Raw genomic sequence first — 26,534 nt, 5'->3', positions numbered from 1 at the left:
CCAGGGATGCCCGCCGGGAGTGCAGCTGGTCCACGGGAAGCATCTGGAGTGGCTGGGAATGGGCGCAGGAGCAGCGCCGTGGGAGCACAGGTCTCTTTCCCGGGGCGGCTCACCTGGTGTCTTGGTTCCTGCTAGGTAGGCCGAAAGGGTGGGGAGGAAACTGCCAGCTCCTCACAGCGCTGGGATGGTGGCCCCAGGGTTCCTGAGGCCAGCGGATGTGGGTGCCTGTCACCATGTGGGTTGCTGAGGGGCGGAGACTCCAGGGGCCACCCCCAAAGCAGGATGAGCTCTGAGCCACCGCATCTCTGGGGGCAGTTTTCCAATCGAGCAGACGTCTAGGCCTGGAATCCTGTAACACAGGCCACAGGGCCCTGATCAGGGTGTTCTGGGAGGCTTAGAACTAGTGGCAATATATAGGGTAGATGGCAAGTGACCTGGCATGGGGAGAGGGGCAGGTGCCCAGGCCGGCACAGCACACCCGCAAGGAACAGGTAGATGGGAAGCTGTCCGTGGGCCTGTGTGTGTGCTCGGAGTTAAAATTCTGCCAATGTCCCATGTCCTGGGCACATCCCCTCCCTGGGGAGCACCTTTCTCTTCACCTTTTCCTTCCCCGCCTGTCCCCTTCACCCAGGGCCTTCCCCATCCCTCCCATCTTGGGGACCGAGGGCACCATGGCTTTATGTTCTATCACCGATGAGTTGCATGGGGATTCAGTCCTTCCGCTGTTCAGGCCGCGTCCTTCAGGCTCAGGGTTCCCAGGAATGGAGAGGGTATCAGTGTCTTCCATGGACTCAAACTTCCTGCATCCCACCTTTAATCCCCCTTCAAGATAGGTCTCCGAGCTTCAAGGTCTTAGGGCTCTGTGGAGGCTGCCACGTAGCAGCAAGGAGAATGTTTTGTATTTGGGTGATGAGATTTTTAGAGTCTCATTTTCTACTTTTCCACTGTACAAACGGGCCTCCGGGCGACTGCAGCACCCGCCACTGCCCGTAATAGGGTGACAAGAGGGATGACCCTTTCCTCTTTCTCCCTTCTGGTTGGTGGAGGCACGGGGCTGGCGGACGGCATGTGCTTTCGTGAATTCAGGCCAAATCTGTTATCGCAAACACGATTACAACTCGGGTCTTTGCGTAACAAAAGCCTTTCCAAGTGCCAGCTGTTGGCCTGCTTTGCTCAGTGGTGTTTGCTGTAACCAGATTTGCACACCGAGAAAGAATCCAAAAGTCCTTGATGTTTGTTGAAACAATCTGGCTCAGGACCCACGTGCTCAGATCCCAGAGCTGTGTGGCATCTGAGCTTCTCCCGAGCCCCCACTGTCGCCCGAGAAGGACCCCCAGAGCTGTGTTCTGGAGGCAGAGCAGGCTGTGGGACTGGCTTCTGGGTGGGAAGGACCATGTGGATATGCCTTCTTGTCTGAGAGTCCCGACACCTCTGGGACGTGGGAGCTGGTGCACTGGCAGGATTCAGGTGCCTCTTTCCTCTCTAGAGAAAAAGGCCCCGTTGCTTGGTAATAGGTGCAGACCTGTCCCTAATTAATGCCAGTAGGCCTCTTGTGTGATGAATCCTGCCTTTCAGCCAAGACTGAAGGCGTCCTGTGAATACTGCCTCCCTGCAGTTTGAGCTTTTGTGGTGGGAGGCAGGAGCCATGGGGAGTGGGGGCAGGCCTCTTACACGGGTCCCACAGCCACTGGCAGCACTGACTTGATGCTCTTTGAGTTCAGAGCCTAGGGCCAGACAGACCCACTGTCCCGACTACGAGCTGGTTCATTTAGAGGGGGGCGGACACAGCACCCAGGCAGCAGATGCACTGTGATCAGCCTTGCAGCGGGGCTGTGGGTTCTCTGGGCTGGATGTCCGGGAAGAGGCAGGTGGAGGTAAACGCCAGGACACCCCTGCAGTGACTGGGTGACTGCAGGCTGGAAATGCTTTCTGTGGGCTGTGGCTGTCCAGGAAGGTTTTGAATGGGGCTAGTGGACAGAGTTTGCATCCAGAGGGGCAGTGCTTTGGAGGAGTGAGGGGTATGGCAGCGTAGGGATGCCCAGGCCGCCCTCACTCTGCCATTGGAAAGCTGGGTGGCTTCGGTTTCTTCAGTTTCTTCGCCTGTTTCCCTGCCTGCAAAGTGGGGTTAGAAACAGCTCTCTTTGAGGGTTGCTGGGGGACTCTGAGATGCAGCCCATGGTGCTGAGCACGGGTCCTGACTCCTACGGGTGTGGTGGGTGTCGCGGCTGGTGTGGCATCTGGGCGGGAAAAGGGGGCATTTGCAGAGGACAGGTAGGTTTGGATGCTTAAACATGTAGATCTGGGGATGGGAGGTCTCAGGCAAGGGCCTGTGTGATGCCACTGTGTGAATGAGGCCGGACAGCACAGTCACCACTAATTATGGAAAGCACGGCAGACACCAGTGCCAGTAGCGCCCGCCTGGGGGTCCCTCTGAGCCCGACAGATACTCAGGCTCCCAGTGCAGCCATGGGACCCCCCTTTTCCTGCCTGGCTGACATTCTGGAGGCTGGCGTCATGTTGGCTGCAGGCTCCTCTTACTGGGAGGTTGTCCTGGTCTTCCCTGCCACCCTCTACCCCACCCCCACCCTGGAGTGTCACAGATGGGTGGACCATATGCCCATCTGCAGGGCCAAGCGCTGACAATGAGGTGAGCACTTGCTGGATGACCGGACCATGAGGACAGCGGGGGCGCTGGCAGCCTGCGTTCGGCTCTGCAGGCTGGCCTTTCCCTGAAAAGCGGTTGTGGCAGGGTGTGTGTCCCAGGGAGTGGCGCCTGCTGCCCTGAACATTCTCATCCAGCAGGCCTCTGCAAGGGCCCAGTCAAGTGTGGTGCAGAGCTGGGCTGGCAGCTGGAACAGTCTCATCTTGTCTAGTGGTGAGACCAAGGGCTGATGGGCCAAGGCTGCGTGCTGCTCGCCCAGCCCGTGGGCCCATTCACTGAGCACCCCCACACCCCTACACTGGGCGTGGGGTGTCAGGAGGTGGAGGGGGGACTGGGTGCCTGGAAAAACAAACCCACCGAGAGCCTGAGCCCCCAGGGGTCAGTATCAGGCGGTCACCACAGTGCCTGGTACACAGTGGCCACCTGGTCTCGTTGGCTGTCTTGGTGGTGGAGAGCGTGCGTGGTGGCCGTACGTGATGGGCATCACCCAGGGTAATGCAGATATGCAGACTGTGCATTTGTCTGTAGGAGCCAGGGACTTCTCAGCCTGGCAACTTGTGGCCTCTGCCTACCCGTTGGGAGAGAGGTGCTGTTCCCTGGTAGCCTGGTGCCGGGACAGCAGAACTAGGATCTCCTCCTCCTTTCTCCACCTCCCATTTCTTCCATGCCCAGGCATCGGGGGAGGTCACACTCAGGGATGAGGCCTGGCCACCGGGTTCAGGGCCTCACTGTTGCCATCTCTTCCCTTTGCCAGCCAGCCAAATGCCCCTCCGTCACCGTGCCGGGGATGGGGCTGGCCTGCTCCTCTGAAGTCTCCTTGGTGTATAGCCTAGGCTGGAGCCCCGGACGATTCCGCCACCCCCTCCCCCGACTTTTTTTTTTTTAAATTTTGATTCATCCCAGAAACCCAGCCAAAAACCAAGTTCCTGTGCTCTCCCTTGACAAAGCCACTGAGGAAAAATGGTCAAACACTGGCTTTCTTTCCAAAGCCCTCTTGGTTTTTCCCAAATTTGGAGGCTCTGAGTTGCTTATGAGACCAAAGGGTCCGGAACTCTCTGGAACACAGTCCCAGAAGTGGGAGGATTTGTCATCTCTCCAGCCAAACAGACCCACCAGTTGGCCCCTAGACACCCCCAGGCGCCTGGGGCATTTCTGGGCTCAGGCTGTTTAATTTGGTCTGCAGAGCCCCGAGGCTCCGTTTAGACTGGGCCAGGAGACAGTTCTAGAGACTTCAAGTTTGTTGTCGTTTTTAAAAGTCCTGCCAATGCCCAGAAACTTAGACAGAGGGACAAGAAGATGACCTCGATGTCAGCCGGGACCATAAACAGCGAGGCCCGCCCCCCCCCCCCCCCCGCATGCCCGCCTCCCCCCCATGTCCGCCCCCCCACCCATGCCTGCCCCCCCACCCATGCCTGCCTCCCCACCCATGCCTGCCCCCCCACCCATGCCTGCCTCCCCACCCATGCCTGCCTCCATTGCTCCCGTAGCTGGGTCTCCAGGGGATTGCCCGTGGCCATGGGGGAGGCCGGGAATGCGGGGCTCAGACTCTACTGAGCTGCTTGTATTTTTTTGTTTTTCCTTGTCCATCTTCTTTCTCGGAAATTTCTGAATATCCCCCTACAGCCTTTGGCATTCTGTCACCCCTGGCATCTCTGGGCCAACTGGGGAAGCCATCATTTGTCCAATATCCAGAAAATCAAGGGGCCTGGCCTTAAATACATTGCAGTGCCCTCCTCTCCACATGGCATCGAATTTCCTGTGTCCTCAAAGCCAGGAGCCTGTGCCTTAGATGTGGGCGATGGAGCCTTGCAGACACCTGGAGCGGCTTTCCTGGGATAGTCTCCCTCGCCTTCCCATCCACCCGCTTCCCCTCCCCTGCCCCAACTCTGGCCACAGCCTCGGAGGGGTCATCTGAGTGTAGGTTGCTTCCAGGTGTACAGTTGGAGGGGGGCAGTTACCCCACACCCCCTGTCTGCTAGGGGCACCCCCAGGGACTCAGGTCTTGGGGGACAGTGGAAGGGTGGGGTGGGGAGTAGGCCGTTGTCTCGTGCCACCTGGGTGTTATGTAGACTCTGAATGGGCAGTTCCCGGGAGCTGGTTTTTTCTTCTCACCCCTTCTACAGTGCTGCCCCTCTGAGGGGCTGGAGCTCTCTGGAGCCCTTTGCAGGCTGTGGCAGGTCTTTCTGATTCTGTGCCTGGTTTCGCAGCCTCCAACCCATAGCCAGTGGCATGAAGAGCATTCCTGGCTGTCTCTACCTGTGGCCTTTGCAGGCAGCAGTTCCCTGGGGCAGGGCCTGGGCCTGGGGCAGGGCAGGGGGCGGGACCCCTTGGGTATGAGGGAGGGAGCCACCTGGGCCACGGATAGACCCCCTTCCTGTCTCCAGGAGGTTCAGGATGGACCTGTCTCATCTTTCTTTTTGGTGGGAAGAGAGCAGTCCCGGCCATGGGGAATGTGGCCTGGACAGAGCCACCTAGCCTCTCCCCTCCCCCAGGCAGGGCCCTGAAAGATGGAGATGGCTCTGCTCCTGCCAGGTCAACAGCCAGCAGTCTGGTGGATTTCCATGCAGTCCAGGCAGGATCTCCTTCTGTCCCCACCCCCCACCCCATGTGCAGGAAGCTGGTTCCAAGCAGGGACCCTTGGCCCTGCTTTCCACGTGGGTGGGCAGTTTCCCTGCGAGGGGCAGGCCAGGCCCCTGCCCTATGTCCCCCAGAGACCGATGTTATCTACAGTAAGAGCATACAAGTCTTTCTGGCTCCAAACCAGGCCTGGAGGGGTGGTCTGCTCCTCTGTCCTCTGCCTCTTGCCCCCCATTAAAGGTCAGGGAATGGAGTGCTCTGTATGTTTGCTGGGGTTGGGTTTTTTCCTTTGGTTTAAAATGAAGGGCTGGAATCCCTGGTGCAGACTGCACGGTGAGAGATGCTCCTTGGGATCCACTCGAGGAGCATTACTGCTGAATGCCCTGCCAGGCCAGGAGCATCGCTGGGGGTGGGAGAGGCAGTTGGCTTATTTGTTTATCCAACAGCCATCCATGGGTATCCCAAGGGCCAGCTCTGTTCTAGGCACTGGGGGTCTAGGCATGGGCTCAGGAGAAGGGGTAGAACGGGAGGGCTTCCTGGAGGAAGGCTTCCTAACCGGAGACTGGGGTAGGAGTTTGCCAGGCAGGTGATGCTGGCCAGCTTCTCTTGCCATTTTTCTTTTCTTTTTTTCTTTTTCTTTCTTTCTTTCTTTCTTTTTTTTGAGATAGAGTTTTGCTCTTGTTGCCCAGGCTGCAGTGCAGTGGCATGATCTCGGCTCACTGCATCCTCCGCCTCCTGGGTTCAAGCGATTCTCCTGCCTCAGCCTCCTGAGTAGCTGAGGCTCCAGGCACGCACCACCACGCCCAGCTAATTTTTTGTATTTTTAGTAGAGACAGGGTTTCATCCTGTTGGCCAGGCTGGTCTCGAACTCCTTACCTCAGGTGATCCGCCCAGCTTGGCTTCCCAAAGTGCTGGGATTACAGGTGTGAGCCACTGCGCTCGGCCTTCTCTTGCCATTTCTGCAGACTCATAGTGTGTGTGGAAGACTGTATGTCTGTGCCTGGCACAGCTGCCCTCGGCACTCAGGTGGGAGGTGGGGAGAGGGCTGTTGGTGCCAGCACAGGTCATGGCATGAGACAGGCTCCCGCAGCCAAGCGGGGTGCACCGCAGCATTGGAGGGGCCCTGCTGCGCACGAGATCCAGGCTCTGCATCTGTCCTCCTCCCCAGGAGGCCTGGAGGGCTGGGAGGGACCAGGGTGGTGAAATAACCCAGGTGGGAGAGAGGCACTGTTGGAGAGGCAGAGGGGGCTGCAGGTTTGTAGCAGCGAGCTTTAAACCCTGGGCCTCCACCAGAAAACCTCAGAAAGGGCTGCTTTGCTTTTTTTCTAAACTACAAAAGAAACCCTTGGCCGCCTGGGCCCCTTGGGGTCGGGTGGGGGAGGAGATCCTTCATTCGCACCTTTGCAGGCCCAGTACTGTGCAGAGGGAGGAGGGTGGAGGCAAAGGCGAGGGAGGAGGGTGGAAGCAAAGGCAGGGCCCCTCCCTAGCCCCCCTGCCCTGCCTGGTTGCTGCTCTCAGACCTCTACTCCTGGCCCGGAAACATGGAATCTTGGGACAGCTGGGGTAGGGGGCACAGAACAGAGACCCTGGTGAGGGAGGAACTCTTTCTCCAGCCCTGGCTGTGGCCACAGCAAAGCCAGGCTGGGAGGACCTCACTCAAATATTTACATCTCTCCTAATATTTAAATGATGAAGCAGGCTCCTGCACACAGCTGCCCTGGAGCCAGCTGTCGCCTGCACTACCCTCCCTCTCTCCCTCCCTCTTTCTTTCCCTCCCTCTTTCTCTCCCTCCCTCCTTCCCTGCATTCTTTGTCTCTGACCCAAGTCCAGGCCCTTCCAGCTGTTCTCTCCTTACCCACAGGCACCTCCTGTGACTGAGCTTCTCCTTGTTATTTTTCATAACCATTTCCTTTAATTGAGCACCTCCTAGGTGCCAGGCCCTGGGCTGGTACTTTGTATACAAGGTGTCTTTTAATCCCCACGAGAGCCCAACAAGGTAGATTGGGCTGCCGAGGTTCCAGCGCTGGAAGGCCGGCCCGGGTCCTCCCAGTCCGCACCTGCATCCATCCATCACTCCCCGCTGTGGAGACCTGTTCCCTGGCCCCTGGCTGAGCACGATGGAAATCTCTGTCTACTAGTCCTTGGAGAGTGGGGATGGCTGGGGGTCCCGACCCTGGGGTCTGACGGGGGCTGCCTCTGCCCCACTTCAGCCTGGCTGCTCTTCCACTGAATGACTGAGTTTGCAAAACCGGAATAACAGTGCTACCTGGCTGGTACTTTGGGTGGCTGGGAGGCGTGGGAGACGGTGCACGGAGGGGCTGAGCGAGGTGTCAGCATCGTGGGGATCTCCGAGGGTAGCCTTCCCAGGCCCAGGGCGGAGTGGAGGCAGAGGGCGCAATGGCCCAGCGTGCCGGCTCACATCTGGCCTTGCCCTTGCCCACACGGCAATGTGGGGGAGTCATCAGCCTCTCAGTGCCTCAGTTTCCCATCTGTGCAATGGGGACAAGAGGAAATCACTGTCTTCAGGTATGGTAAGCACTCATACACATTGACTATTGCAGGATGAACACAGTGAGCCCTTCTTAGGCTTCTACTACATGCCAGGCAGGGTGCCAGGCCCTAGTGGAGAGGGGACAATGATGGGCAAGCTGGCTCCTGCCCTCAAGGGCTGTGGAGCAGGGAGGAAGGCGCCGGCTGCCCTGACTGTGACCTGGAGTGGGGTGATTCGCAAAGAGGCTGGCAGGAGGCTGGCTGTGGGTGGCTGGGGGCTGCTCCCTCTCCTGCCTGTGTTCCGTGGCAGGGTATTAAACTGGCTTTTTTCATGGATTTCCGAGGCCCTGACTGTGGGACCTCGGGCAGGTTTTGGGACCTTGTGACCTTGTTCCTGCTTGTCATTCAGGCCTTTGTCCTCAGCAGTGCCCAGCACACGGTGACTTCTGCATGTCCTTCAGTGTGTGACTGACCCTGGAGCTGAGACTTGGCAGCTGAGACTGGACATTGTCCTTGGATAACTCCCGGGGAGGTGGGGGCAGGGTGGGGCTGTGAGCTGGCAACTCCGAGTCCCTAGCAGCCTCCGAATGGAGGCTTTCCTCTTGTAGGATTCTCAGGGAGGAAGCAGGGGATGGGGGAGATGAGGCTTGTGAGTCTTCAGGAGGGCAGAGGTTCATACCTGCAGCGCCCCAGAAACACTCCGGGGTGCCCAGGCTTACCCAGCCCTCCTGAGCCAGAACCACCAAGAGTTGGGGACCAGCAGTCCATTTTTTAGCAAGATCCAGAAATGATTCTCCTGAACAGTCCGAGCCAAGAATGACATATCTGGAATCAGAACATCAGAACTACAGAGGAATCGAGAGAACGGGCCCAAAATGTGTAGGGACCTCAGCCACATGGCGGAAAGCACCCAACATCATCACTGTATGAACCTGTTTAAACGCACACACACACACACACACACACACACACACACACACACTCCCCAGTAAAGAGTGGAAAGACATTTGTCAGAATATTGATGGAAGTTACCTGGGTTGTGGGTTTATAGATTTTTTTCCCTTTGTTTTTGTGCATTTTGCAAATTCTCGGCTTTGTGCCTAAATTCCTTTTACAGTCAGGAACAAAGCAATAGATGTTATTTTTAAAAGTTCATGGGCTCGTGCCCGTAATCCCAACACTCTGGGAGGCTGAGGCAGGAGGATTCCTTAAGCCCAGGAGTTTGAGACCAGCCTGGGCAACATAGGGAGACCCCCACCTTTTTTTTTTTTTTTTGACAGAGTTTCACTGTGTCCCAGGCTGAAGTGGCGGTGGCATGTTCTTGGTTCACTGCAACCTCTGCCTCCCAGGTTCAAGTGATTCTCATGCCTCAGCCTCCTGAGTAGCTGGATTACAGACACTCGTATTTGTAGGATTTGAGAATCCTACAAGAGGAAAGCCTCCATTCGGAGGCTGCTGGGGACTTGGAGTTGCCAGCTCACATATTTTTTAGTAGAGACAGGGTTTCACCATGTTGACCAGGCTGGTCTCAAACTCCTGGCCTCAAGTGATCCATCCATCTCGGCCTCCCAAGGTTCCAGGATTACAGGCGTGAGCCCCTGCACCCGGCCATGGGAGACCCCCTCTTAAAACAAGAATAAAAATAAATATAAAGTTTACTGTCAAAAAGAAAAACACATCACCCAACCTAATCTCCCCCTAGGATTGAGAGATGAGGAAGCAGAGGCCGGAAAGTGTCACATTCCCTGGTCGCTGGCAGTCAGGGGACCTGAGGCCTGGGCTGGTTCTCTCGTGCTCCAGGCCTGGGGTGTCAGGTGGAGCCCCTGCTTTGCCCAAAGGTCTAGGTGCCTCTGCCAGCGCTGCCTGCTTCTGCATTTTTGGCCACAAGGAATGTGGGCCAAAGGCAGGGTCCTTGACCTCTGCCCAGGAGGGTGAAGCGGGCTGGTCCTCCTTGTCCCTGCTCCGAGGCCCCTGTGGCTGTGCCTTTGGAAATTGCTGGCCCGAGCTAGTGTGCGGAGCTGGGACAGACCTCACCGTGGCCCTCGTGGGGTCATTCCATGTCCGGGCTGGAAGGGATCTTTCGGTCCAGCCCTTCCTGTTTCTCATCAGGAAACTGAGACCAGAGAGGTCATCTGCCTGGCCCGGGGTGGGGTGTAGATGGCGCTTGTGACTCCTGCATGCCACGTGCAGACAGTCCCTCAGCTGTGGGCTTCCCACGCAAGCAGCCATGCTGGGGATAACTTGGCTGAAACCTGCGATTTAATGAAGAGAAGAATGACTCCTCCTGCAGCCCTGTGCCCCACAGGCTCCCTCCTGCCCCCACCCCTCCTGCAGAGGGGCCTCGTGCTGGTGGGTGGGTCCCTGTTGCTGCAATGGGCCCGGGCAGTTTCTGGGCAGTGGAGGCTTGGCTGTCTTCCTGCCCAATGTTCCCTGTAGCCCACGCTGTCCGGGAAGGGCGGGGAAGCGCTCAGCCACTGGGGACTTCACAAGATGGGTATCTGGGAGATGCTGATTGGCAGGCCTGGCTCCCGTGGCCCACAGGCAGGTCAGAGGTCACAGTGCTGAGCTGGGCTGAGTTGGCAGCTCAGGGCAGTGGGGGTGGGGGTACCTTGCTCAGCCGTGGGCCTCTCTGGCACAAGGGTTTGGAGTTTACTGTAAACAACTCCTTCAGTTTTTCCTTCTCTCATAGGCCACCAGCAGAATTGAGGGGCCCTCTGTTGATGAGGTGTGGCCTGGGAGGGGCTAGTTGTCTGTCCACCTGATCCTTGCGGACAGGTGACCACAGGCTTCCTGCCCCAGGGGGCTGGGGGAAAGATCGGGGAGGCCTCTCTGGCTTCCCCACTTGGAAGGAAAATACGGGCATAGGGGAGACACTTTACAGGGACACATTTCAGCCAGTACCCTCTGGCTGTGCTGGGGGCACAGTGCCCGCCCTGCCCACAAGAGGGGTCAGTTCTCTCCAGGATTTAACTTCAGCCTTCAGTGCAGGGCAGATGAGCACTCGGAGGCCCAGAGGACTCATATCACGAGAGAGAAGCTGTGACCCCACGGGCACTGAAGGTTAAACAGAAGAGCGGGACACACGGGTGACCTGAAAGTCCCAGGGTCAGTGTGGTTAGCCCCAGATAGCTGGGGAGCTTTGGGTACCAGGCTTAGCAGGGGAGGACGGCCCCCGTGACAGTTTGCTGGGGCTGCTGCAACAAAGCCCCACGAACTTTGGGGGCTGAAGATGGTTCTAGAGGCCAGAAGTCCAAAATCAAGGTGTCAACCAGGCTGATCCTTTGGGGCCTCTGCGGGAGGCTCCGGCCCAGGCCTCTCTCCCAGCTTCTGGTGGCTCCCGGGTGCTCCTGGGCATGTAGATGTGTCACGCCACTCCCTGCTCCGTCTTCACATGGCCTTTTCTCTGTGTCTCTGTGTCTTGTAAGGATGCTTGTCATTGCATTTAGAGCCCACCCTAAGTCCAGGATACTCTCCTCTTGAGATCCTTTATTGCATCTGCAAAGACCCTATTCCAACTCCTGTCACATTCACAGGTCGGAGGGCTAGGGCTCTGGCATGTCTTTTGGGGGTCACTATTCAGTCCACCGCAGCAGCTGATCTTAGGGGAAGCAGAATGTTCTAGGCTTGGGGTGAGCGGAGGGAACGCTGCTGGGGTGGGGAGTGGGAGACCACGCTCGGAGACACCGCGGATCTCTTCTGTCTGATGAGGGCGTGATGAGGTTCTCATCTCGGGTCCTCTGAATGGCGGCTGCCTCTGAGGAGACCCTTTCCCCTGGACCTGCCCCTCCAGAAACCTCCACTTAGGTCCAGGTCCCAAGGTGGATGGTAAGAGGCGGCTGTCCCTGCCACGCTTGATGGGTGAGTGTGTGAACAGGGCTGGGAGCAGGACACTTGTCACTTCTGTGGACAGATTCCAGAGGCTCATGAATCTGCTGCTGGGGAAGGTGCCTGATCTAGCCTGACCCTCCACCCCCCGCCTCCCCCTTCCCGCCCCCTTCACCAACCCTGTTCCCAGAGCTTCACTTCCCCAAAGGCAGGCGCCGTTTCCCGGACTTCTCAGCAGCTACCCCCTACCCCAGACCCCTCTCTTGTAGGCCCCTCTGGTCTCAGCACCTATTCCTCCCTGGGCTCCTGCCCCCCCACCGTGAGGCTTCTGGGCAGAAGTGTGGGTCCCCCTCGCTGTGTCTGGCTCTCGGGGTATACCAGGGGTCCTCCCACGGGCCCGCCCTGCCCACTAGGTTTCCAGGGAGCTTTTCAAGTTCTTAGTTGGGCTTGATGGAGTTTCCCAATGCGCTGTCTCAGAGTAGGAGGGGCCCCGGCTGAGTCCGAGAGTCCTCTCAGTCACACCCTGGGCTGTTTGGAGCAGCCAGGCAGCCCATCTTCTGGAGGTGCTGCCTCTCTCTGGTTACCCCTTCTGGAAACTTCTGCGTCCAGTTGAGGCCTCTCCTACACAGCACACCCACCACCCCCTTTTATCTGTGACTCTTCTTTGTCAACCTCTTCATGTCTTTGAGAATGGAGACCAGGTCCCCCTCACCCTGGAGTTCAGCAGAACCTAAACCAGGCAGATCCGTGTAGGTTCACGTGGGGGCTCTATGGCCACTGTGGCTCTGCCGTCACCTCCAGCCCAGCTTGGCGTGCTTTGGATCATGTCATTCAGTGCCGGTCCTCCAAACCTCTCCCCTGGCTCTGCAGGCCTGGGAAGCAGCTGGCTCCTGGGTGCAGCTATGACCGGAGCCTGAACTCTGCTCCCTGGGGTCACCGTCCCTTGTAATTAGGCTGCAGCTCATATTGGCTCGGGCAGAGGCCATCTGCTGCCCGCCTTGGGGCCACGACACAGAGAGCCCCGTGATTAATGGAGGCTCCACCTGGGCCAAGTGGTCCCTGGTGTTAGGCGCTTTTTTTTTTTTTTTTTTGCATTTTTTAAGTGCTTGTAACATTTCCCCTAATCGACAATGAGAAGAGGAGGGAGGGAGGGGTGGCTTCTCTGCCCAGGCAGATCAGGAATGGTCACCGCCTGTGTGTGCAGTGACAGGTCTGGGAACAGACAAGGGAGAGCTTGTCTGGGAGGCTGGACCCTCACACCGATGCTGCCTGTGCCTGGCAGCTCCGTCCCGGGCCTCAGAACAGACACTGACCAACACGCTCCTCAGGGTCTCCAGGTCTGGGTCCTGGTCCCCGGCAGAGCTTCCCATCCATGGGAAGGAGCACAGAGCAGCCTTGCTGGCTCCTCGCGGGGAGCTGGGATGCATTTCTAAGAGCAGCATGCCTGAAGCCCGGGGTCTGGGCAAAGGAGTGTTTGGGGAAGAGTCTGCTGTTGTTGCAGGGTCGGAAGTAGAGGGGAAGGAGGGGCACGCGGTAGGCTGAGGAGGTGGCTGGCGACCCTGTGGTGGGGACGAGGGGCTATGGGCAGACCAGGAGCCAGCATCACATTTCTCTGTCTCCAGAATCGAGGACGGAGAGCTGCCAGAGAGGCCCTGGCGGGGTGTCTGGGGCCACCTAAAGGACGTGGGTGGATTAAAGCTGAGGAAAGCCTCATTTTGGGGGACTCCGTACTTAACCTTTGAGGCCCTCAGAGCTGCAGCCTGTGGTTTTTCGAAGTCAATCACCTCCCAGGGCCTCGCTCCTGCCTTCAGCGACAGCCATTTATCAGGGAGTCTTTGACCCAAGGAGACCTGAAAGGTCATCGGATCCCCCTCCTACCCCCAGGCAGGCCACACCTAGACCCTCCCACACAGATCCGTCCTCACACTTCTGCTGCCTTCCACCAGGGACGGAGGGTGGGCGGCCCTCTCACCCAGGCCCTGGCGGCCCCACCCCAGCCAGGAAATTCTTCCTCTTTATCTGCCTCACATCTCTTCCCCTGCGGCTTCCGCCCATTTCCCCTCAATCTGCTCCTAGTGGAGCAGCCAGCAGCTGGTTTAGAACCCGGGGGTGGGGGGTGGGGGGAGCGCTAGACCAGTGCAGCACATCTGAGAGTGTGCCAGAGGTGCTCCCATTCCCATAACTGATCTAGTAAAGAAAAGACGAAGTCCGGCAACTTAGCGCCACTTTAAAGTCCGCCTGGAATGACCCTGTGGCTGCCGGAACCAGGGGCACGCGGTAGATGGTGGGAGCAGGCACAGAGAGGCCTTCGTCCCGAATCAGTCGCTGTTGCCCTCTTGGAGGCTGGGCTGCCTTTCAAGAAGAGGACCCAAGGCCCTGTGAGCGGTGGCCTCCTCTGGAGCCTTTACTGTGGTCCTGGTTCTGCTCTGCGTAAAGAGAGATGGCTTGAAGCAGAAGCTGCTACGTGGCTATCCCAGGCGGGTGCCCATAGTCCCAGCTACTCGGGAGGCGGAGGCAGGAGAACGGCATGAACCCGGGAGGCGGAGCTTGCAGTGAGCAGAGATCGCACCACTGCACCGCAGCCTGGGCGACAGAGCAAGACTCCGTCTCAAAAAAAAAAAAAAAAAAAGAGTCGAGAAATCTTTCCCAGAAGGCCTGCAGCCACCTCCCCTTCATGTTTCAGAGGTAAAAAAAAATTGCACATTTCCCTTCTTTTTTTTTTTTTTTTGAGACGGAGTCTCGCTCTGTTGTCCAGGCTGGAGTGCAGTGGCGCAATCTCGGCTCGCTGCAACCTCCGCCTCCCGGGTTCACGCCATTCTCCTGCCTCAGCCTCCTGAGTAGCTGGGACTACAGGCGCCCACCACCACGCCCGGCTAATTTTTTGTATTTTTAGTAGAGACGGGGTTTCACTATGTTGGCCAGGATGGTCTCGATCTCCTGACCTCGTGATCTGCCCGCCCCTGCCTCCCAAAGTGCTGGGATTACAGGCGTGAGCCACCGCGCCTGGCCGCACGTTTCCGTTCTTAAACAGGTGGCTCCCTGACCCTGGGTGTGGTTACTCCAAGACCTTTCTCTGGTGGGGCACCATTCTGGCCCCAGGTAGGGCGACCGTATAACTTACTGTCCCTTGGGGGACACTTGTTAGTGAAAGGGACCCTTGAATGACTACGGTGGGACAACAGATGTGAGCTGGGATTGTCCCAGGAAGGCTGGATGTATGGGCCTCTTGAGCCAGAGGAGACAACAGCAGAAAGCTGTGCGGCTGATGGGACCGAGCAGAAGGGCCGGTGGAGGCTGGGGCAACGCACTTGCCCACTGTGAAGGGCCTGTGTGAGCTGATGGCTGATGAGAGGGCAGTGGGGCGAGGCTGCCTCCTGCCAGGCTAGACCAGCTCCAGGACACTCATATCTCCTTTTCAGAACCGGTGACTCAGTGGCTAGAAGGGGCTTCAGAATTGACGGGACACTGAGGGAGTCGAACGGAATGGCTGGAGTGGCCACAGCGGGCTCAAGGCCTCCTCCCCTTTCTTTTCTGTGTTCTGTTCCTGGGGTCTATATCCTGGGGTTGCTGTAACAGAGTGCCACAACCTGGGGGCTTACAAACATAGCTTCCAGCGGCTCCTGGAGATTCCTGGCGTTCCTTGGCCTGCAGACGCATCACCACCATCTCTGATCTCTGGCCCCCGTCTCCACGTGGCTTTCTCCCCATGTCTGTGTGTCTTTCTCCTTTTCTGTCTTTTATAAAGATGCTCACCATTGGATTTAGGGCCCACTAAATTCAGAATGATCTCACCTTGAGATCCTTACCTTGATTATATCTGCAAAGATCCGTTTTCCAAATGTGATGATGTTCGCAGGTTCCAGGAGTTAGGACTTAAGACATATCGTTTTGGGGGACACTGTTGAACCCACTACATTTAATAAACCCAGAGTTGGTGCCAGTGTCCCCTGCGGACACCATAGCAGATTCTGGAGGTTCCTTGTAAAGGAATCCATAGGACTTCTTTTCCCTTCTGGAGAGATGAGACTGTAGCTGGGCTGGGGAAAGCTGCTGGTTCAAGCTGGGGCTGGTTAAGCTGGGGCTGGTTCAGCTGGTGCTGGCGTGCCAGGTTATTAGAGAGCTTTATCCAGGGAGAAATTAACATCACAAAGTTGGGGGATAAGAGAAGGTTTGGAATCCCAAGGGCTGGCTGTTGAGGTCAGCTGCCCACCCCTTTGTGTTCCATCTTATGGGGACCCAGGCCTGCCAGTGCTTCGTTTCTGGAAGGAATGCTGTGGGCTGCTGTGCCCCATAGGCAGGGTGGAGGGTCCCCTTGCAGCCAGCGAGCTGCTCTTCCTGTAGCGTGCAGAGGGAAGGAGGAGGCTTGTTTATTTCTCTTGGCCTCAGCCGAAAATCCAACCACAGGCTCTGGCACTAGGCAGACCTGCTCATTCTCACATCATCATTGCAGAGTGAGCCAGGCCTCCTGGGTGGGGCTGTGATGAGCAGGAAGGACCCCCGGAGTGCCTGGGACTTCTTGGGCCCAGAGTTGCCAGAGGCAGAGAGAAAGAAGCCTTCTCCTAACACTTGAGCAAAGATAGTCATCAGAATCCATCAGATGGGGCAGGGTGACCTCACGGTCACCCTGAGTGGCCTCCTGTGGCTCTTCCCTGGGTGCTGACCCCCCTGGTGCATTTGAAGTTTTCAGGGATACTATTGACGCTCCCTGCACCTCCATCCAGGGGTTAGTGGAAATGGTTCTTTTCCTCCTTGTCCAGAGGTACTGTGGATGATGACCCGAAGTCCCAGACCTCAGTCATTGGGCCACGTGTGCAGATAAGCCTGGGTAGTCAGTAACCCTTGACCACCAAGCTGGCCTCCTGCGGACTGGGCCGGCACTGGAGGCGGGTCTTAGCTGCTAGCACTGTGGCCCACCCAGGCCTGGCCTTGGGAAGGCAGAGGGGGAGGGGACTGGGAAAGGGATTGAGCTGGGGGTGGGGTGGCACCCTGGTTCTTTCCTCCCAGACCTTTGGCAGGTTTGAACTATCTGGCTGCGGCTCTCTAAGGAGGGAGCGCCTCCTCCGCCTTGATGTGGACTTTGCCTTCTGTTCATGTTGTCCCTGTCCCTAAACAAATGTGGCTCTCTGTGGGGAGCATGGGGGCCGCCCTCCACTGACACTGCTGTTTCCTGGCTTCCCTTTGCAGGCTCCGCTCAGCTTCACTGCACCTATTTTTAAGCCCTTCCTTTTGGACTGTTTTACTTCCTGAGAACACACCCCTCCCCATCACCCCAACTGTGTCCTCCTCCCTATCCGGAGCCTGCTCCACCTGCCCCAGGAGCCACCTCCCCCCTCCACCAAGCAGCCCAGGCCAGGGGTGGGGCTAATTTGTGTCCCTCCAGAAGTAGGTCCTGAGACGGATTTCAGTGGGAGGGGACACCAGGGGATGCCTGAGTGTGGGAATGGGCCAGGCAGGGAATCCAGCCAATAAAGGGTGCCTCATCAGCTCATTGTGACCACAGGTGGCTGCCCAGCCCCCATACCGGGCAGCATGGGGAGACTGCAGGCCGTGCCCCCAGCCTTGTCCCACCTGGGGTTGGGGAAGGGAGCTGGGGTTTTTATACTTCAGTTCTTGGCCAAGGACTGCACTGTTCACTCCTTCCAGCCTTCCGAGGGCTTGGGCACTAGGAAAGCCTCTGGGTGGAGACACGGAAATAGGCCATGTGAAGTCAGTGGGTGTGATTGGTAGCAGTAAGGCCAGGACAGCCTTGGCCACCAGCAAGGTGACCACACATTTCAGCATGCACAGCCCCCCCAGACGCACACCCAGGAGATGGTAATTACACCAGCAACAGTCATCCCTGCCGTGAGCCATGCCTGCACCCAGGGAATCTTATTATTTATTTATTTATTTATTTTTATTTGAGATGGAGTTGCGCTCTTGTTGCCCAGGATAGAGTGCAATGGCACAATCTCGGCTCACCACAACCTCCGCCTCCTGGGTTCAAGCTATTCTCCTGCCTCAGCCTCCCGAGTAGCTGGGATTACAGGCATGCACCACCACGCCTGACTATTTTTGTATTTTTAGTAGAGATGGGGTTTCTCCATTTTGGTCAGGCTGGTCTCGAACTCCTGACCTCAGGTGATCCGCCCACCTCAGCCTCCCAAAGTGTTAGGATTACAGGCATGAGCCACTGCGCCTGGCCTCAGGGGCACCTTATTACCCCATCACCTCCTACAGCAGGTGACACTGAGGACACTGAGGCTCAGGGTAGACTGTGATTATGTCACTCTCCTGTTTGGTTCTCCTGCTCTCAGCCCTGAAATAAAGAGCACAGTCCCTGTGCAGGCCCGTATGTCCTGTCTCCAGCTCTGGAGCAGTCCTTAAGCTCCTCGAAGGCACACCAGGCCTTTGGCCCTCGTCCCCCAAGTCCTGGATAAATAGGAGGTGAAGGAGCCTTCGCAACTGGACCCCGCTCTGCCAGCGCCAAGGCCCCGCCTGACTCCCCACCCCACCCTACACAGATCAGGGACCTGTGCCAAGGTCCAGTGTCACAGGAGAGTGAAGACAAGGAGGTGCCCATGGCGTACATGCTGCTGGACTCGCTTTGTAGATCCTAAGGGTTATGGGGAGTTATCTGCCAGGTGAGGTTTTCCCGTGACTTTTTCCTGCAGGCTCAGGGTAGCGTATAGGGAGGTGCCTCTCTACTCCGTGGCGCCGTCTGTCTGGGTTCCCTGAGCCCTGACCCTGGCTCCCAGGTAGCCAGTGTTTCTTCAGGGACAGAACCCGCTTTGCTGCTGCTCAGAGGAGACCCAGTTTGACCAGGGCTAGCGTTCCTGGAACCTGAGCCTGGAATTCCAGCCTGCCCCAGGCAGAGGCCACGTTGCTCCCTCCTACGAGAGCTGAGCTGCGCATGAGATTGTTCTGACCTTGGGCTCTAGCATTTCTTTGTGTGACATTTGTCCCAGGCTGGAGCAGGGCTCTGTGGCTCGCTTGGTGTTCCCTCCCCAGACTGAGGCCTGATATGTGCACCAGGAAGTGCTTGATCTGGTTTCAGGAGCTGGGAGCGGTTTGCCAGGCAGCCTGTGGTCAGAGCAGGGGCCTTAACAATGGTCCCTTGTGCGGCACATTCCTCTCTAAACAGGCCCAGATCCAGGCTGCTCCTGCTTCGACCTCCCCATGGGCCTGGAGGGGAAAGTTTGCATCTGGAGGGTGGCCCACTGTGGCCTCTTTTTGTGTCGCAGCTGAGACCATAGGTGCTTGAGAATAGGAGAAGCCCTGTGCCCATCCTGGGCTGTGAGATGTTTTTCCAGAGGTGGGGATGGGGATGGGCTGGCATTGTAGTTATCCACACCCTCCAGCTTGTTGGCATCAAGGTCTTTGTGTGTGTGTGTGTGTGTGTGTGTGTGTGTGTTTTAATTTTGTTTTTCCAACATGAAGTCTTGCCATTTGCCCGGGCTGGTCTCGAACTCCTGGCTCAAGCGATCCTCTTGCCTCGGGTTCCCAAAGTGCTGGGATTATAGGTGTGAGCCACCATGCCCAGCCAGTACCAAGGTGTGTTTTTTAAGAGCAGTATCGGCCGGGTGCGGTGGTTCACGCCTGTAATCCCAGCACTTTGGGAGGCCGAGGCGGGTGGATCACGAGATCAGGAGATCGAGACCATCCTGGCTAACACGGTGAAACCACGTCTCTACTAAAAATACAAAAAAATTAGCCGAACGTGGTGGCAGGCGCCTGTAGTCCCAGCTACTCGGGAGGTTGAGGCAGGAGAATGGCGTGAACCTGGGAGGCGGAGCTTGCGGTGAGCTGAGATTGCACCACTGTACTCCAGTCTGGGTGACAGAGCGAGACTGTCTCAAGAAAAAAAAAAAGAACAATATCGATGGTTTTATTCCCTGAACATGCCAAGTGATCCCCATGTAGTATGAGCATCTCAGAAGGTAGGAAATTGTAATGAACAACACCCACCGCCATTCATTCCATCCAGAGATCGTTATTTTCTGCCCGGGTGTGAGCGTGTGTGTGCGTGCAAACTGCACATGTGTGTATGAAATGGAATTAGGATCTTTGTATACATCTTGTATCCTGCTATTTTTACTTAATATTCTCCATATTTCTCATCTTCAAAAATGTGATTTTAATGATGGTGCAGGCCTTTGACATATGGGTTTAGAAAATCTGCAGAAACCCGGATTGTTTCCAGCATTTGTCAGTTTAATGCTGATGCAAATGTCCTCGTACATAAATCTTTCTGTACTTCTGATTATTTCCTTGGGATAAATTCCCAGAAGTGGGCCAAAGCACGTGAACGGTCTTCAGGCTTTTGAAGCAAGTTGAGATCGGTGGGGATTGGAGAAGGGACCCAGGGAGGCTTTTGGGAGCTTGCGAGGTTGGAGTCTGGCTTTAGGGGACTTGAATTCACAGATGAAGGAGATGGCTGGCAAAGGTGGGAACCTCCTGCTCTATGGGTGGGGGGCGGGGGGTGTGACACTGCTTTACCTTCCAGTGACAGCATGGGGATCCTCCCAGCATGACCTGGCTCCGCATCTTTCTGACACTGTGCCCGGTCCACAGTTGTGATGCTCAGCTGGGAGCCTCTTCTGTGTCCTTCAGTTGCATTAACTCCTTGCAGACAGAGGAGGAAGCTGTCCGGTGCTCCTCCCTGCTGTGTGGGTCGTTTGAATCTGCCCAGTTGGGCCTGTGGATCTGTGCAGTCACGTAGGGGGTTCTAAAATCTGCAAAATGACAAGCTCACGAACACTCTCGCTTCTGTGGGTGAATGTGGATACCCCTTGGCTGCATCTCCCTCCACAGGGAAGATGGAGACGTGTAAAGTGACAAGGACCTGCCCCTGGGCAGGTTATGCCGATTCCACTGTGAGGGTGGTGGCAGGGGGCTTCCCAGGAGGTCTGCACATTGGGAAGAGAGGGGCGACTGTGTGTGACTGCAGGACCCAGGGCGTAGTTTTAGGACTCTGATGGGGGAGGAGATGCTGGGGAACCCTGTTCTGCCAGCCTGGTGACAGACATCTCCTAATGTTTCCTGGCTGGGTACAACTCACAATGTCCTCCGTGGGGAGGCAATTGCCCATGAGGCATCCCTGGCAGGGATGATCTTGTTTCATTGCCAAATATCCCAGCAATGAAACAAGAATCTAGAGTGATGTGATTCCTCCGATGACTTCTCCAACCATCTGGGGTTTTTGTGCGACTCCAAGAAGGGGGAAGGAGGCAGCTCTCGCTCCTCTGGGCTCCTGATGTGGCAGCTCTGGAGTGGCCACGTGTCCGTTGGCCCACAGTGGGCCATTTGTCGAGTGTGGTTGTGGTGGGATTGGGGCTGGGCTGGAGAGTGGGTGACCACACCAGCGAGCCTCACCCTGGGCCACTGTGCAGCCAGGGGTTTCATCTTCCCAGGGGTCTCGTTGTGAGTGTCCTGGGGCTGCTGGAACAAATTACTGGAAACCAAGTGGCCCAACAAAGATTGATTCGTTCATGGTTCTGGAGGCCAGAAGTTTGAAATCAAGGTATTGGCAGGGCCACACTCCCTCCGACAGCTCGAGGGGAGGACCCTTCCTTGCCTCCTCCAGCTTGCGTTGGCCCAGGCGCTCCTTGGCTCCGGCAGCATCTCTGCAGTCTCTGCTCTGTCATCATGTAGCCCTCTCCACCGTGTCTCTTTGTGTCCCGAGTCCCCCTCTGCCTTTCTCCTATAAGGACACTGAGCACTGGATTTAGAGCCCATCCCAAATCCAGGATAGTCTCATCCCGGGATCCCTAATCACATCTGCAAAGACCCTTTTTCCAAATAAGGTCACATTCGTGGGTTCTTGGGGTTAGGTATTAGACATGTCTTTTTGGGGGTCACTAGTCAACCCTTTACAGAACCTCAGACGAAAGTGAATCTTCACAGGCTGAAATGGGGGTGAAGGTCTAGTGCGTGCCTCCTCCTTGGGAGCTCCCTCAGGGCTTGTGCCTATCCTGTGATCCTGTGATCCAGCCTTTTTTCTGAGATGAAGTCTTGCTTTGTCTCCCAGGCTGGAGTACTGTGGCACGATCTGGGCTCGCTGCAACCTCTGCCTCCTGAATTTAAGTGATTCTTCTGCCTCAGCCTTCCAAGTAGCTGGGATTACAGGTGCCCACCCCCATGCCTAGCTAATTTTTTGTGTTTTTAGTAGAGACAGGGTTTTACCATGTTGGCCAGGCTGGTCTCGAACTCCTGACCTCAGGTGATCCGCCTGCCTTGGCCTCCCAAAGTGCTGGGATTACAGGTGTGAGCCGCTGCGCCCGGCCTTTAGTAGGTTTTGGTTGTCTTTTTTTTTTTTTGAGACAGGGTCTCACTCTGTCATCCAGGCTGGAGTGTAGTGGTGTGCTCGCGGCTCACTGCAGCCTTGACCTCCTGGCCTCAAGTGATCCTCTCACCTCAGCCTCTCAAGTAGCTGGGATTACAGGCATATGCCACCACCCCTGGCCAATTTTTGTATTGTTTAGTGGAGTCGGGGTTTTGCCATGTTGCCCAGGTTGGTCTTGAACTCCTGGGCTCAAGCGATCTGCCCACCTTGGCTTCCCAAAGTGTTGGGGTTACAGGCGTGAGCCACCACGCCTGGCTTAGTAGGTTTTCTAGAGGCGCCTGAGGCCTGGTGAAGGCATGGTGTCATGGAGTAGAGAACATTCAACTCTGTTCCCGGGGAGCCCGAACACACCCCCTGCAGCCAATCTCAACAGTCATGACGTGGCCAGGATGATGTCGGGAGGGGGTGTTGTGTACTCTGTGGACTCTTCCCAGGGGGGCTGGAGTGGGCTTGGCTTTGAGGAGGATTCACAAGAGGAGGAGGAGGCGGTGGCATGCTCTTTTGGGGGATGGCATGAGCCAGGTGGGCACCTCTTCATTTAGGTGTCACCTTCTTGACATTCCAGCTGGGACATGGTTTCCTTGGGGAAGATGGACACCCCCGGAATGGGGCATCTCCTGGGGAAGATGGACACCTCCAGAATGGGGCGTCTCCTGTTCTCACTGTTCTCCTAGCACACAGTTGTATTCTCTCGAAGTTCTGGAGGCTGTGAGATCTCCTGGCTGTTATCTAGAACAAACCCGCCTTTGAGCAGTGCCATGCTGATGGTGGGGTGGCCCCTGCGGGTGGAACAGCCCCTGCTGTCTCAGAGCTTACTGAGAGCTAGTGGGCATGGGAGTGGTGCTGGACCGAAACACCCAGAGGGATCATAGAGCCGGGCAGTAAGCACAGAGGCCAGCTAGTGGGGAGGGAGGGACCCATCCATGAAAAGACATCAAGCATTGAAAGAGAGGAGAGGACGGTTGGGGACCGGCACACATGTGCATTTTGCGCAGATGGCCAAGGTGGTGAGGCGCCAGCCACGCAGACAACTGGAGGAAGGAGGAGTGCCCTAGGGGAGGGGCCAGCTCGGGTTCTAGAATGATCCGCTTATGCACGTGGGCCTGGCTGGAATAAATCATTGCATCCGCACCGTAGACTCAATCGTAAGCTCACACCAGGGCAGCCTCTGCTTTGGTGCAGTGTCTTCGATCATGAGTTGGCCATGGTGGGGGTGACTCCAAGGGGACTCCCCAAGGAGGGGGTTCACCGGATTTCCCAGGGAAGGTCATTTGTTTTCTTGGGTTGGACCTGGGACAAGGCCTTCTCCTGTCTAGTTTCTGTTCTCCAACTTGGCCACATGGAAGGATGCTGAGGACACCTGGAAGCTGGCCCCTGCTCTACAGCACCCATAGTACAGAGGCACACCATGTGGAGACAGTTTGGACAGTGCTCAGGAGGCAGGGGGCAGATCAGAGGACCACGGGAGGCCCTGGGAACCGCACGAGGACCCAGGCATTGAGCTCTGCACTTTCTGGCATCAGCCCGATGTACAGTCTGGCTCTGTGTCTACCCCGTGATTCACTTTCCCCATCTGTACGGGGGGGTAATAATATTCTTTACAGCCCAGGTTTAAGCGGGTGTAGATGTGATGAGCTTGGTAAGCCCATCTCATTACATTCAGTTCTGGGCATTGAACCCTGGACTTTCTGGCTGGTAGAAGTGGACATTCAACCTTTCCTTGGGGCCCTGGGGCTTCTGCAGAATCAGAACACAGCCAGCAGTTTGCATGCAGGGTGCAGAGGGACAGAGGAACACCATGTCGGGAGCCCACACCTGGCACACCCCTGACTCTGGGGCTCAGTATCCTGCTGCCCTGCGGCCACATGATCAGCTAGAGGTCATGGCTGGACCCATAGGCGAATACAGCCTGTGGATTTGATTTTGTTTGGCCCTGCGGTGTTTTATTTTAGTTTTAGTTTTAGTTTTTGGAGACAGAGTCTCGCTCTGTCGGTCAGGCTGAGTGCAGTGACACGATCTCAGCTCTGCAACCTCTGCCTCCCGGGTTCAAGCGATTCTCCTGCCTCAGCCTCCTGAGTAGCTGGGACTATAGGCGAGTGTCACCATGCCCAGCTAATTTTTTATTTTTAGTAAAGATGGGGTTTCACCACGTCAGCCAGGCTGCTCAGTGTTTTAAAAAGGGCTTGTTTGGCTTTGTGCCAGGATTTAAAGATCAGGAGATATCATATAAAGATCCAGATTTCTACTCTCTTGAGAAGTGAACAGCTCTGGCCACGCCGGGCTCATATCTTCTAGGGCAGTGACGGAGCTGAGACAGGGCCTGTGACAACTGAGAGTTCTCTGGAGTCCACGCGGCTCCTTGCCCAGCTTCTGGTGGAGGTTGAGCTTAGTGACCCAGGATTTTGTCTGTGTCCACCAAGAAGGAGAGGTGCCTGTGGCTTAGAGAGGTCGCCCACAGGAGTGCCTTGCCCAGGAAGCTGGCAGCTGAGGCGACCAGGATTAGGGGGTTGGGCTTCCTCTCCCCCTCCCCAGTGCCTGAGTGCATTTGGAGGAAGAGAGACGGGTGAGGGGAAGGAACTGAAATGGTCCTGGAGAGCTATTATTGGGGGCTGGGGACCAGCTGTCATCCCTTTCCTGTGGGCAGGGGAGGCAGTGGTGGGATCCCATGAGACCCGGACTCTGTGTCCTGGTAAGGCAGGGAGCGGCTGGGGAGACACTGTGGGTCTCGCCTGGGGAAGGAGCTGGTGAATGTGCCTGCCATGTGGGTCCCTCCCTGCTCTGGCCCTGATAACCAGGAGCGGCTGGCTATCATTTGGAATGCGGTTGTGGGGACTGTGGAGGTGGCAGCTTCCCAGGTACCATCCCCACTGCCTCTGAGGGACCAGACCCTGGTGGAGAGGCAGGATGGCTGCAGGGCGGGAGCTGGTGGTTGGCATCACTGCACGGGCTTGTAGTAGTGGATGGGAAGATGCAGGAGAGGCTGATGACTGAGAAAGTTGGTTCCTGTGGACTAAGCTGGGGGAGCCGGCAACAAAGTGGCTAGAACCTTGGGCTCTGGTATCAGCCTGATGTACAGTCTGGCTCTGTGTCTACCCCGTGCCCCACTTTCACCATCTGTACTGGAGGTATTGGTATTCTTTATGTCCCAGGGTTAAGCGGCTGCAGATGTGATGAGCTCGGTAAGCCCGGAGCCTCGCCGGCACTGAAAGCTCCAGTGTCTGCCCTTGGTGTCATTGATGGGGTTTTGTTCCCGCTGCGGTTCTGATTGGTTACAGTTGTGGTCACTTATTATTGGAGGCATGTCCCCCGCTGCAGCTGATGGTAGAGGTGTGCTTGCTGGTGGTGTCCCAGTGTGTGCTTTGGCGGGAGGTGAGGAGGGATAAAAACAGCCACGACAAGAAGGAAATCAAGGCCGGGCGCGGTGGCTCACGCCTGTAATCCCAGCACTTTGGGAGGCTGAGGCGGGTGGATCGCTTGAGGTCAGGAGTCCGAGACCAGACTGACCAACATGGTGAAACCCCATCTCTACTAAAAATACAAAAATTAGCCAGGCATGGTGGCCCATGCCTATAATCCCAGTTACTGGGGAGGCTGAGGTAGGAGAATCGCTTGAACCTGGGAGGTGCCGCTGCACTCCAGCCAGGGCAACAGAGCAAGACTCCATCTCAAAAAAAAAAAAAAAGAAGGAAATAAAAGTCTTCTCTGGAACTAGAATGTTCCTATGTAGACGTAGCTGGAGGGGGAGGCTGTGTGGTTTGTGCCGTGGCCATGGCAAGACACGACGGGCAGCATCTTCCCACTCCAGCTTGCATCTCTGCCCCAGAACTCATGATGGGTCTCCTAGGATGGGGCTGTCCCTTCCGCTTGCTGAGACATGAAGGATGGGAAGAGACCCCCGGCCCTCACCGCAGCATCGCCTGCCTTCCTCTGCTGCTCCTTAGCAGGAAACATGCCGGAGTGTTCCCTAGCCATCCATTCACCAATTGCATCCCCTCTCTTTATTTTTCAGCCTTGAAAAGATCTTTTGAGGTCGAGGAGGTCGAGACACCCAACTCCACCCCACCCCGGAGGGTCCAGACTCCCCTACTCCGAGCCACTGTGGCCAGCTCCACCCAGAAATTCCAGGACCTGGGCGTGAAGAACTCAGAGCCCTCGGCCCGCCATGTGGACTCCCTAAGCCAGCGCTCCCCCAAGGCATCCCTGCGGAGGGTGGAGCTCTCGGGCCCCAAGGCGGCCGAGCCGGTGTCCCGGCGCACTGAGCTGTCCATTGACATCTCGTCCAAGCAGGTGGAGAACGCCGGGGCCATCGGCCCATCCCGGTTCGGGCTCAAGAGGGCCGAGGTGTTGGGCCACAAGACGCCAGAACCGGCCCCTCGGAGGACAGAGATCACCATCGTCAAACCCCAGGAGTCAGCCCACCGGAGGATGGAGCCCCCTGCCTCCAAGGTCCCCGAGGTGCCCACTGCCCCTGCCACCGACGCAGCCCCCAAGAGGGTGGAGATCCAGATGTCCAAGCCTGCTGAGGTGCCCACCGCCCCCAGCCCAGCCCAGACCTTGGAGAATTCAGAGCCTGCCCCTGTGTCTCAGCTGCAGAGCAGGCTGGAGCCCAAGCCCCAGCCCGCTGTGGCTGAGGCTACACCCCGGAGCCAGGAGGGT

At 56.9% G+C, this 26,534-nt stretch overlaps 1 protein-coding gene across 5 annotated transcripts in view; it reads left to right on the top strand.

Moving 5' to 3' along the window:
• Positions 1 to 26,534, top strand: part of SEPTIN9 (septin 9) — a 222,044-nt gene that overhangs the window by 96,924 nt on the left and 98,586 nt on the right. For all 5 annotated transcript variants that reach the window (XM_055388822.2, XM_055388823.2, XM_055388826.2 and 2 more), the window contains one exon: positions 25,888 to 26,532. In XM_055388822.2, the coding sequence (XP_055244797.1) occupies positions 25,888 to 26,532 (645 nt within the window). The remainder of the gene's footprint in view (positions 1 to 25,887; positions 26,533 to 26,534) is intronic.

The sequence above is a fragment of the Gorilla gorilla genome, chromosome 4, assembly GCF_029281585.2.
Source record: "Gorilla gorilla gorilla isolate KB3781 chromosome 4, NHGRI_mGorGor1-v2.1_pri, whole genome shotgun sequence".
In the NCBI taxonomy this organism is placed as follows: Eukaryota; Metazoa; Chordata; class Mammalia; order Primates; family Hominidae; genus Gorilla; species Gorilla gorilla.
This window is presented reverse-complemented; position numbering and strand designations above follow the sequence as displayed.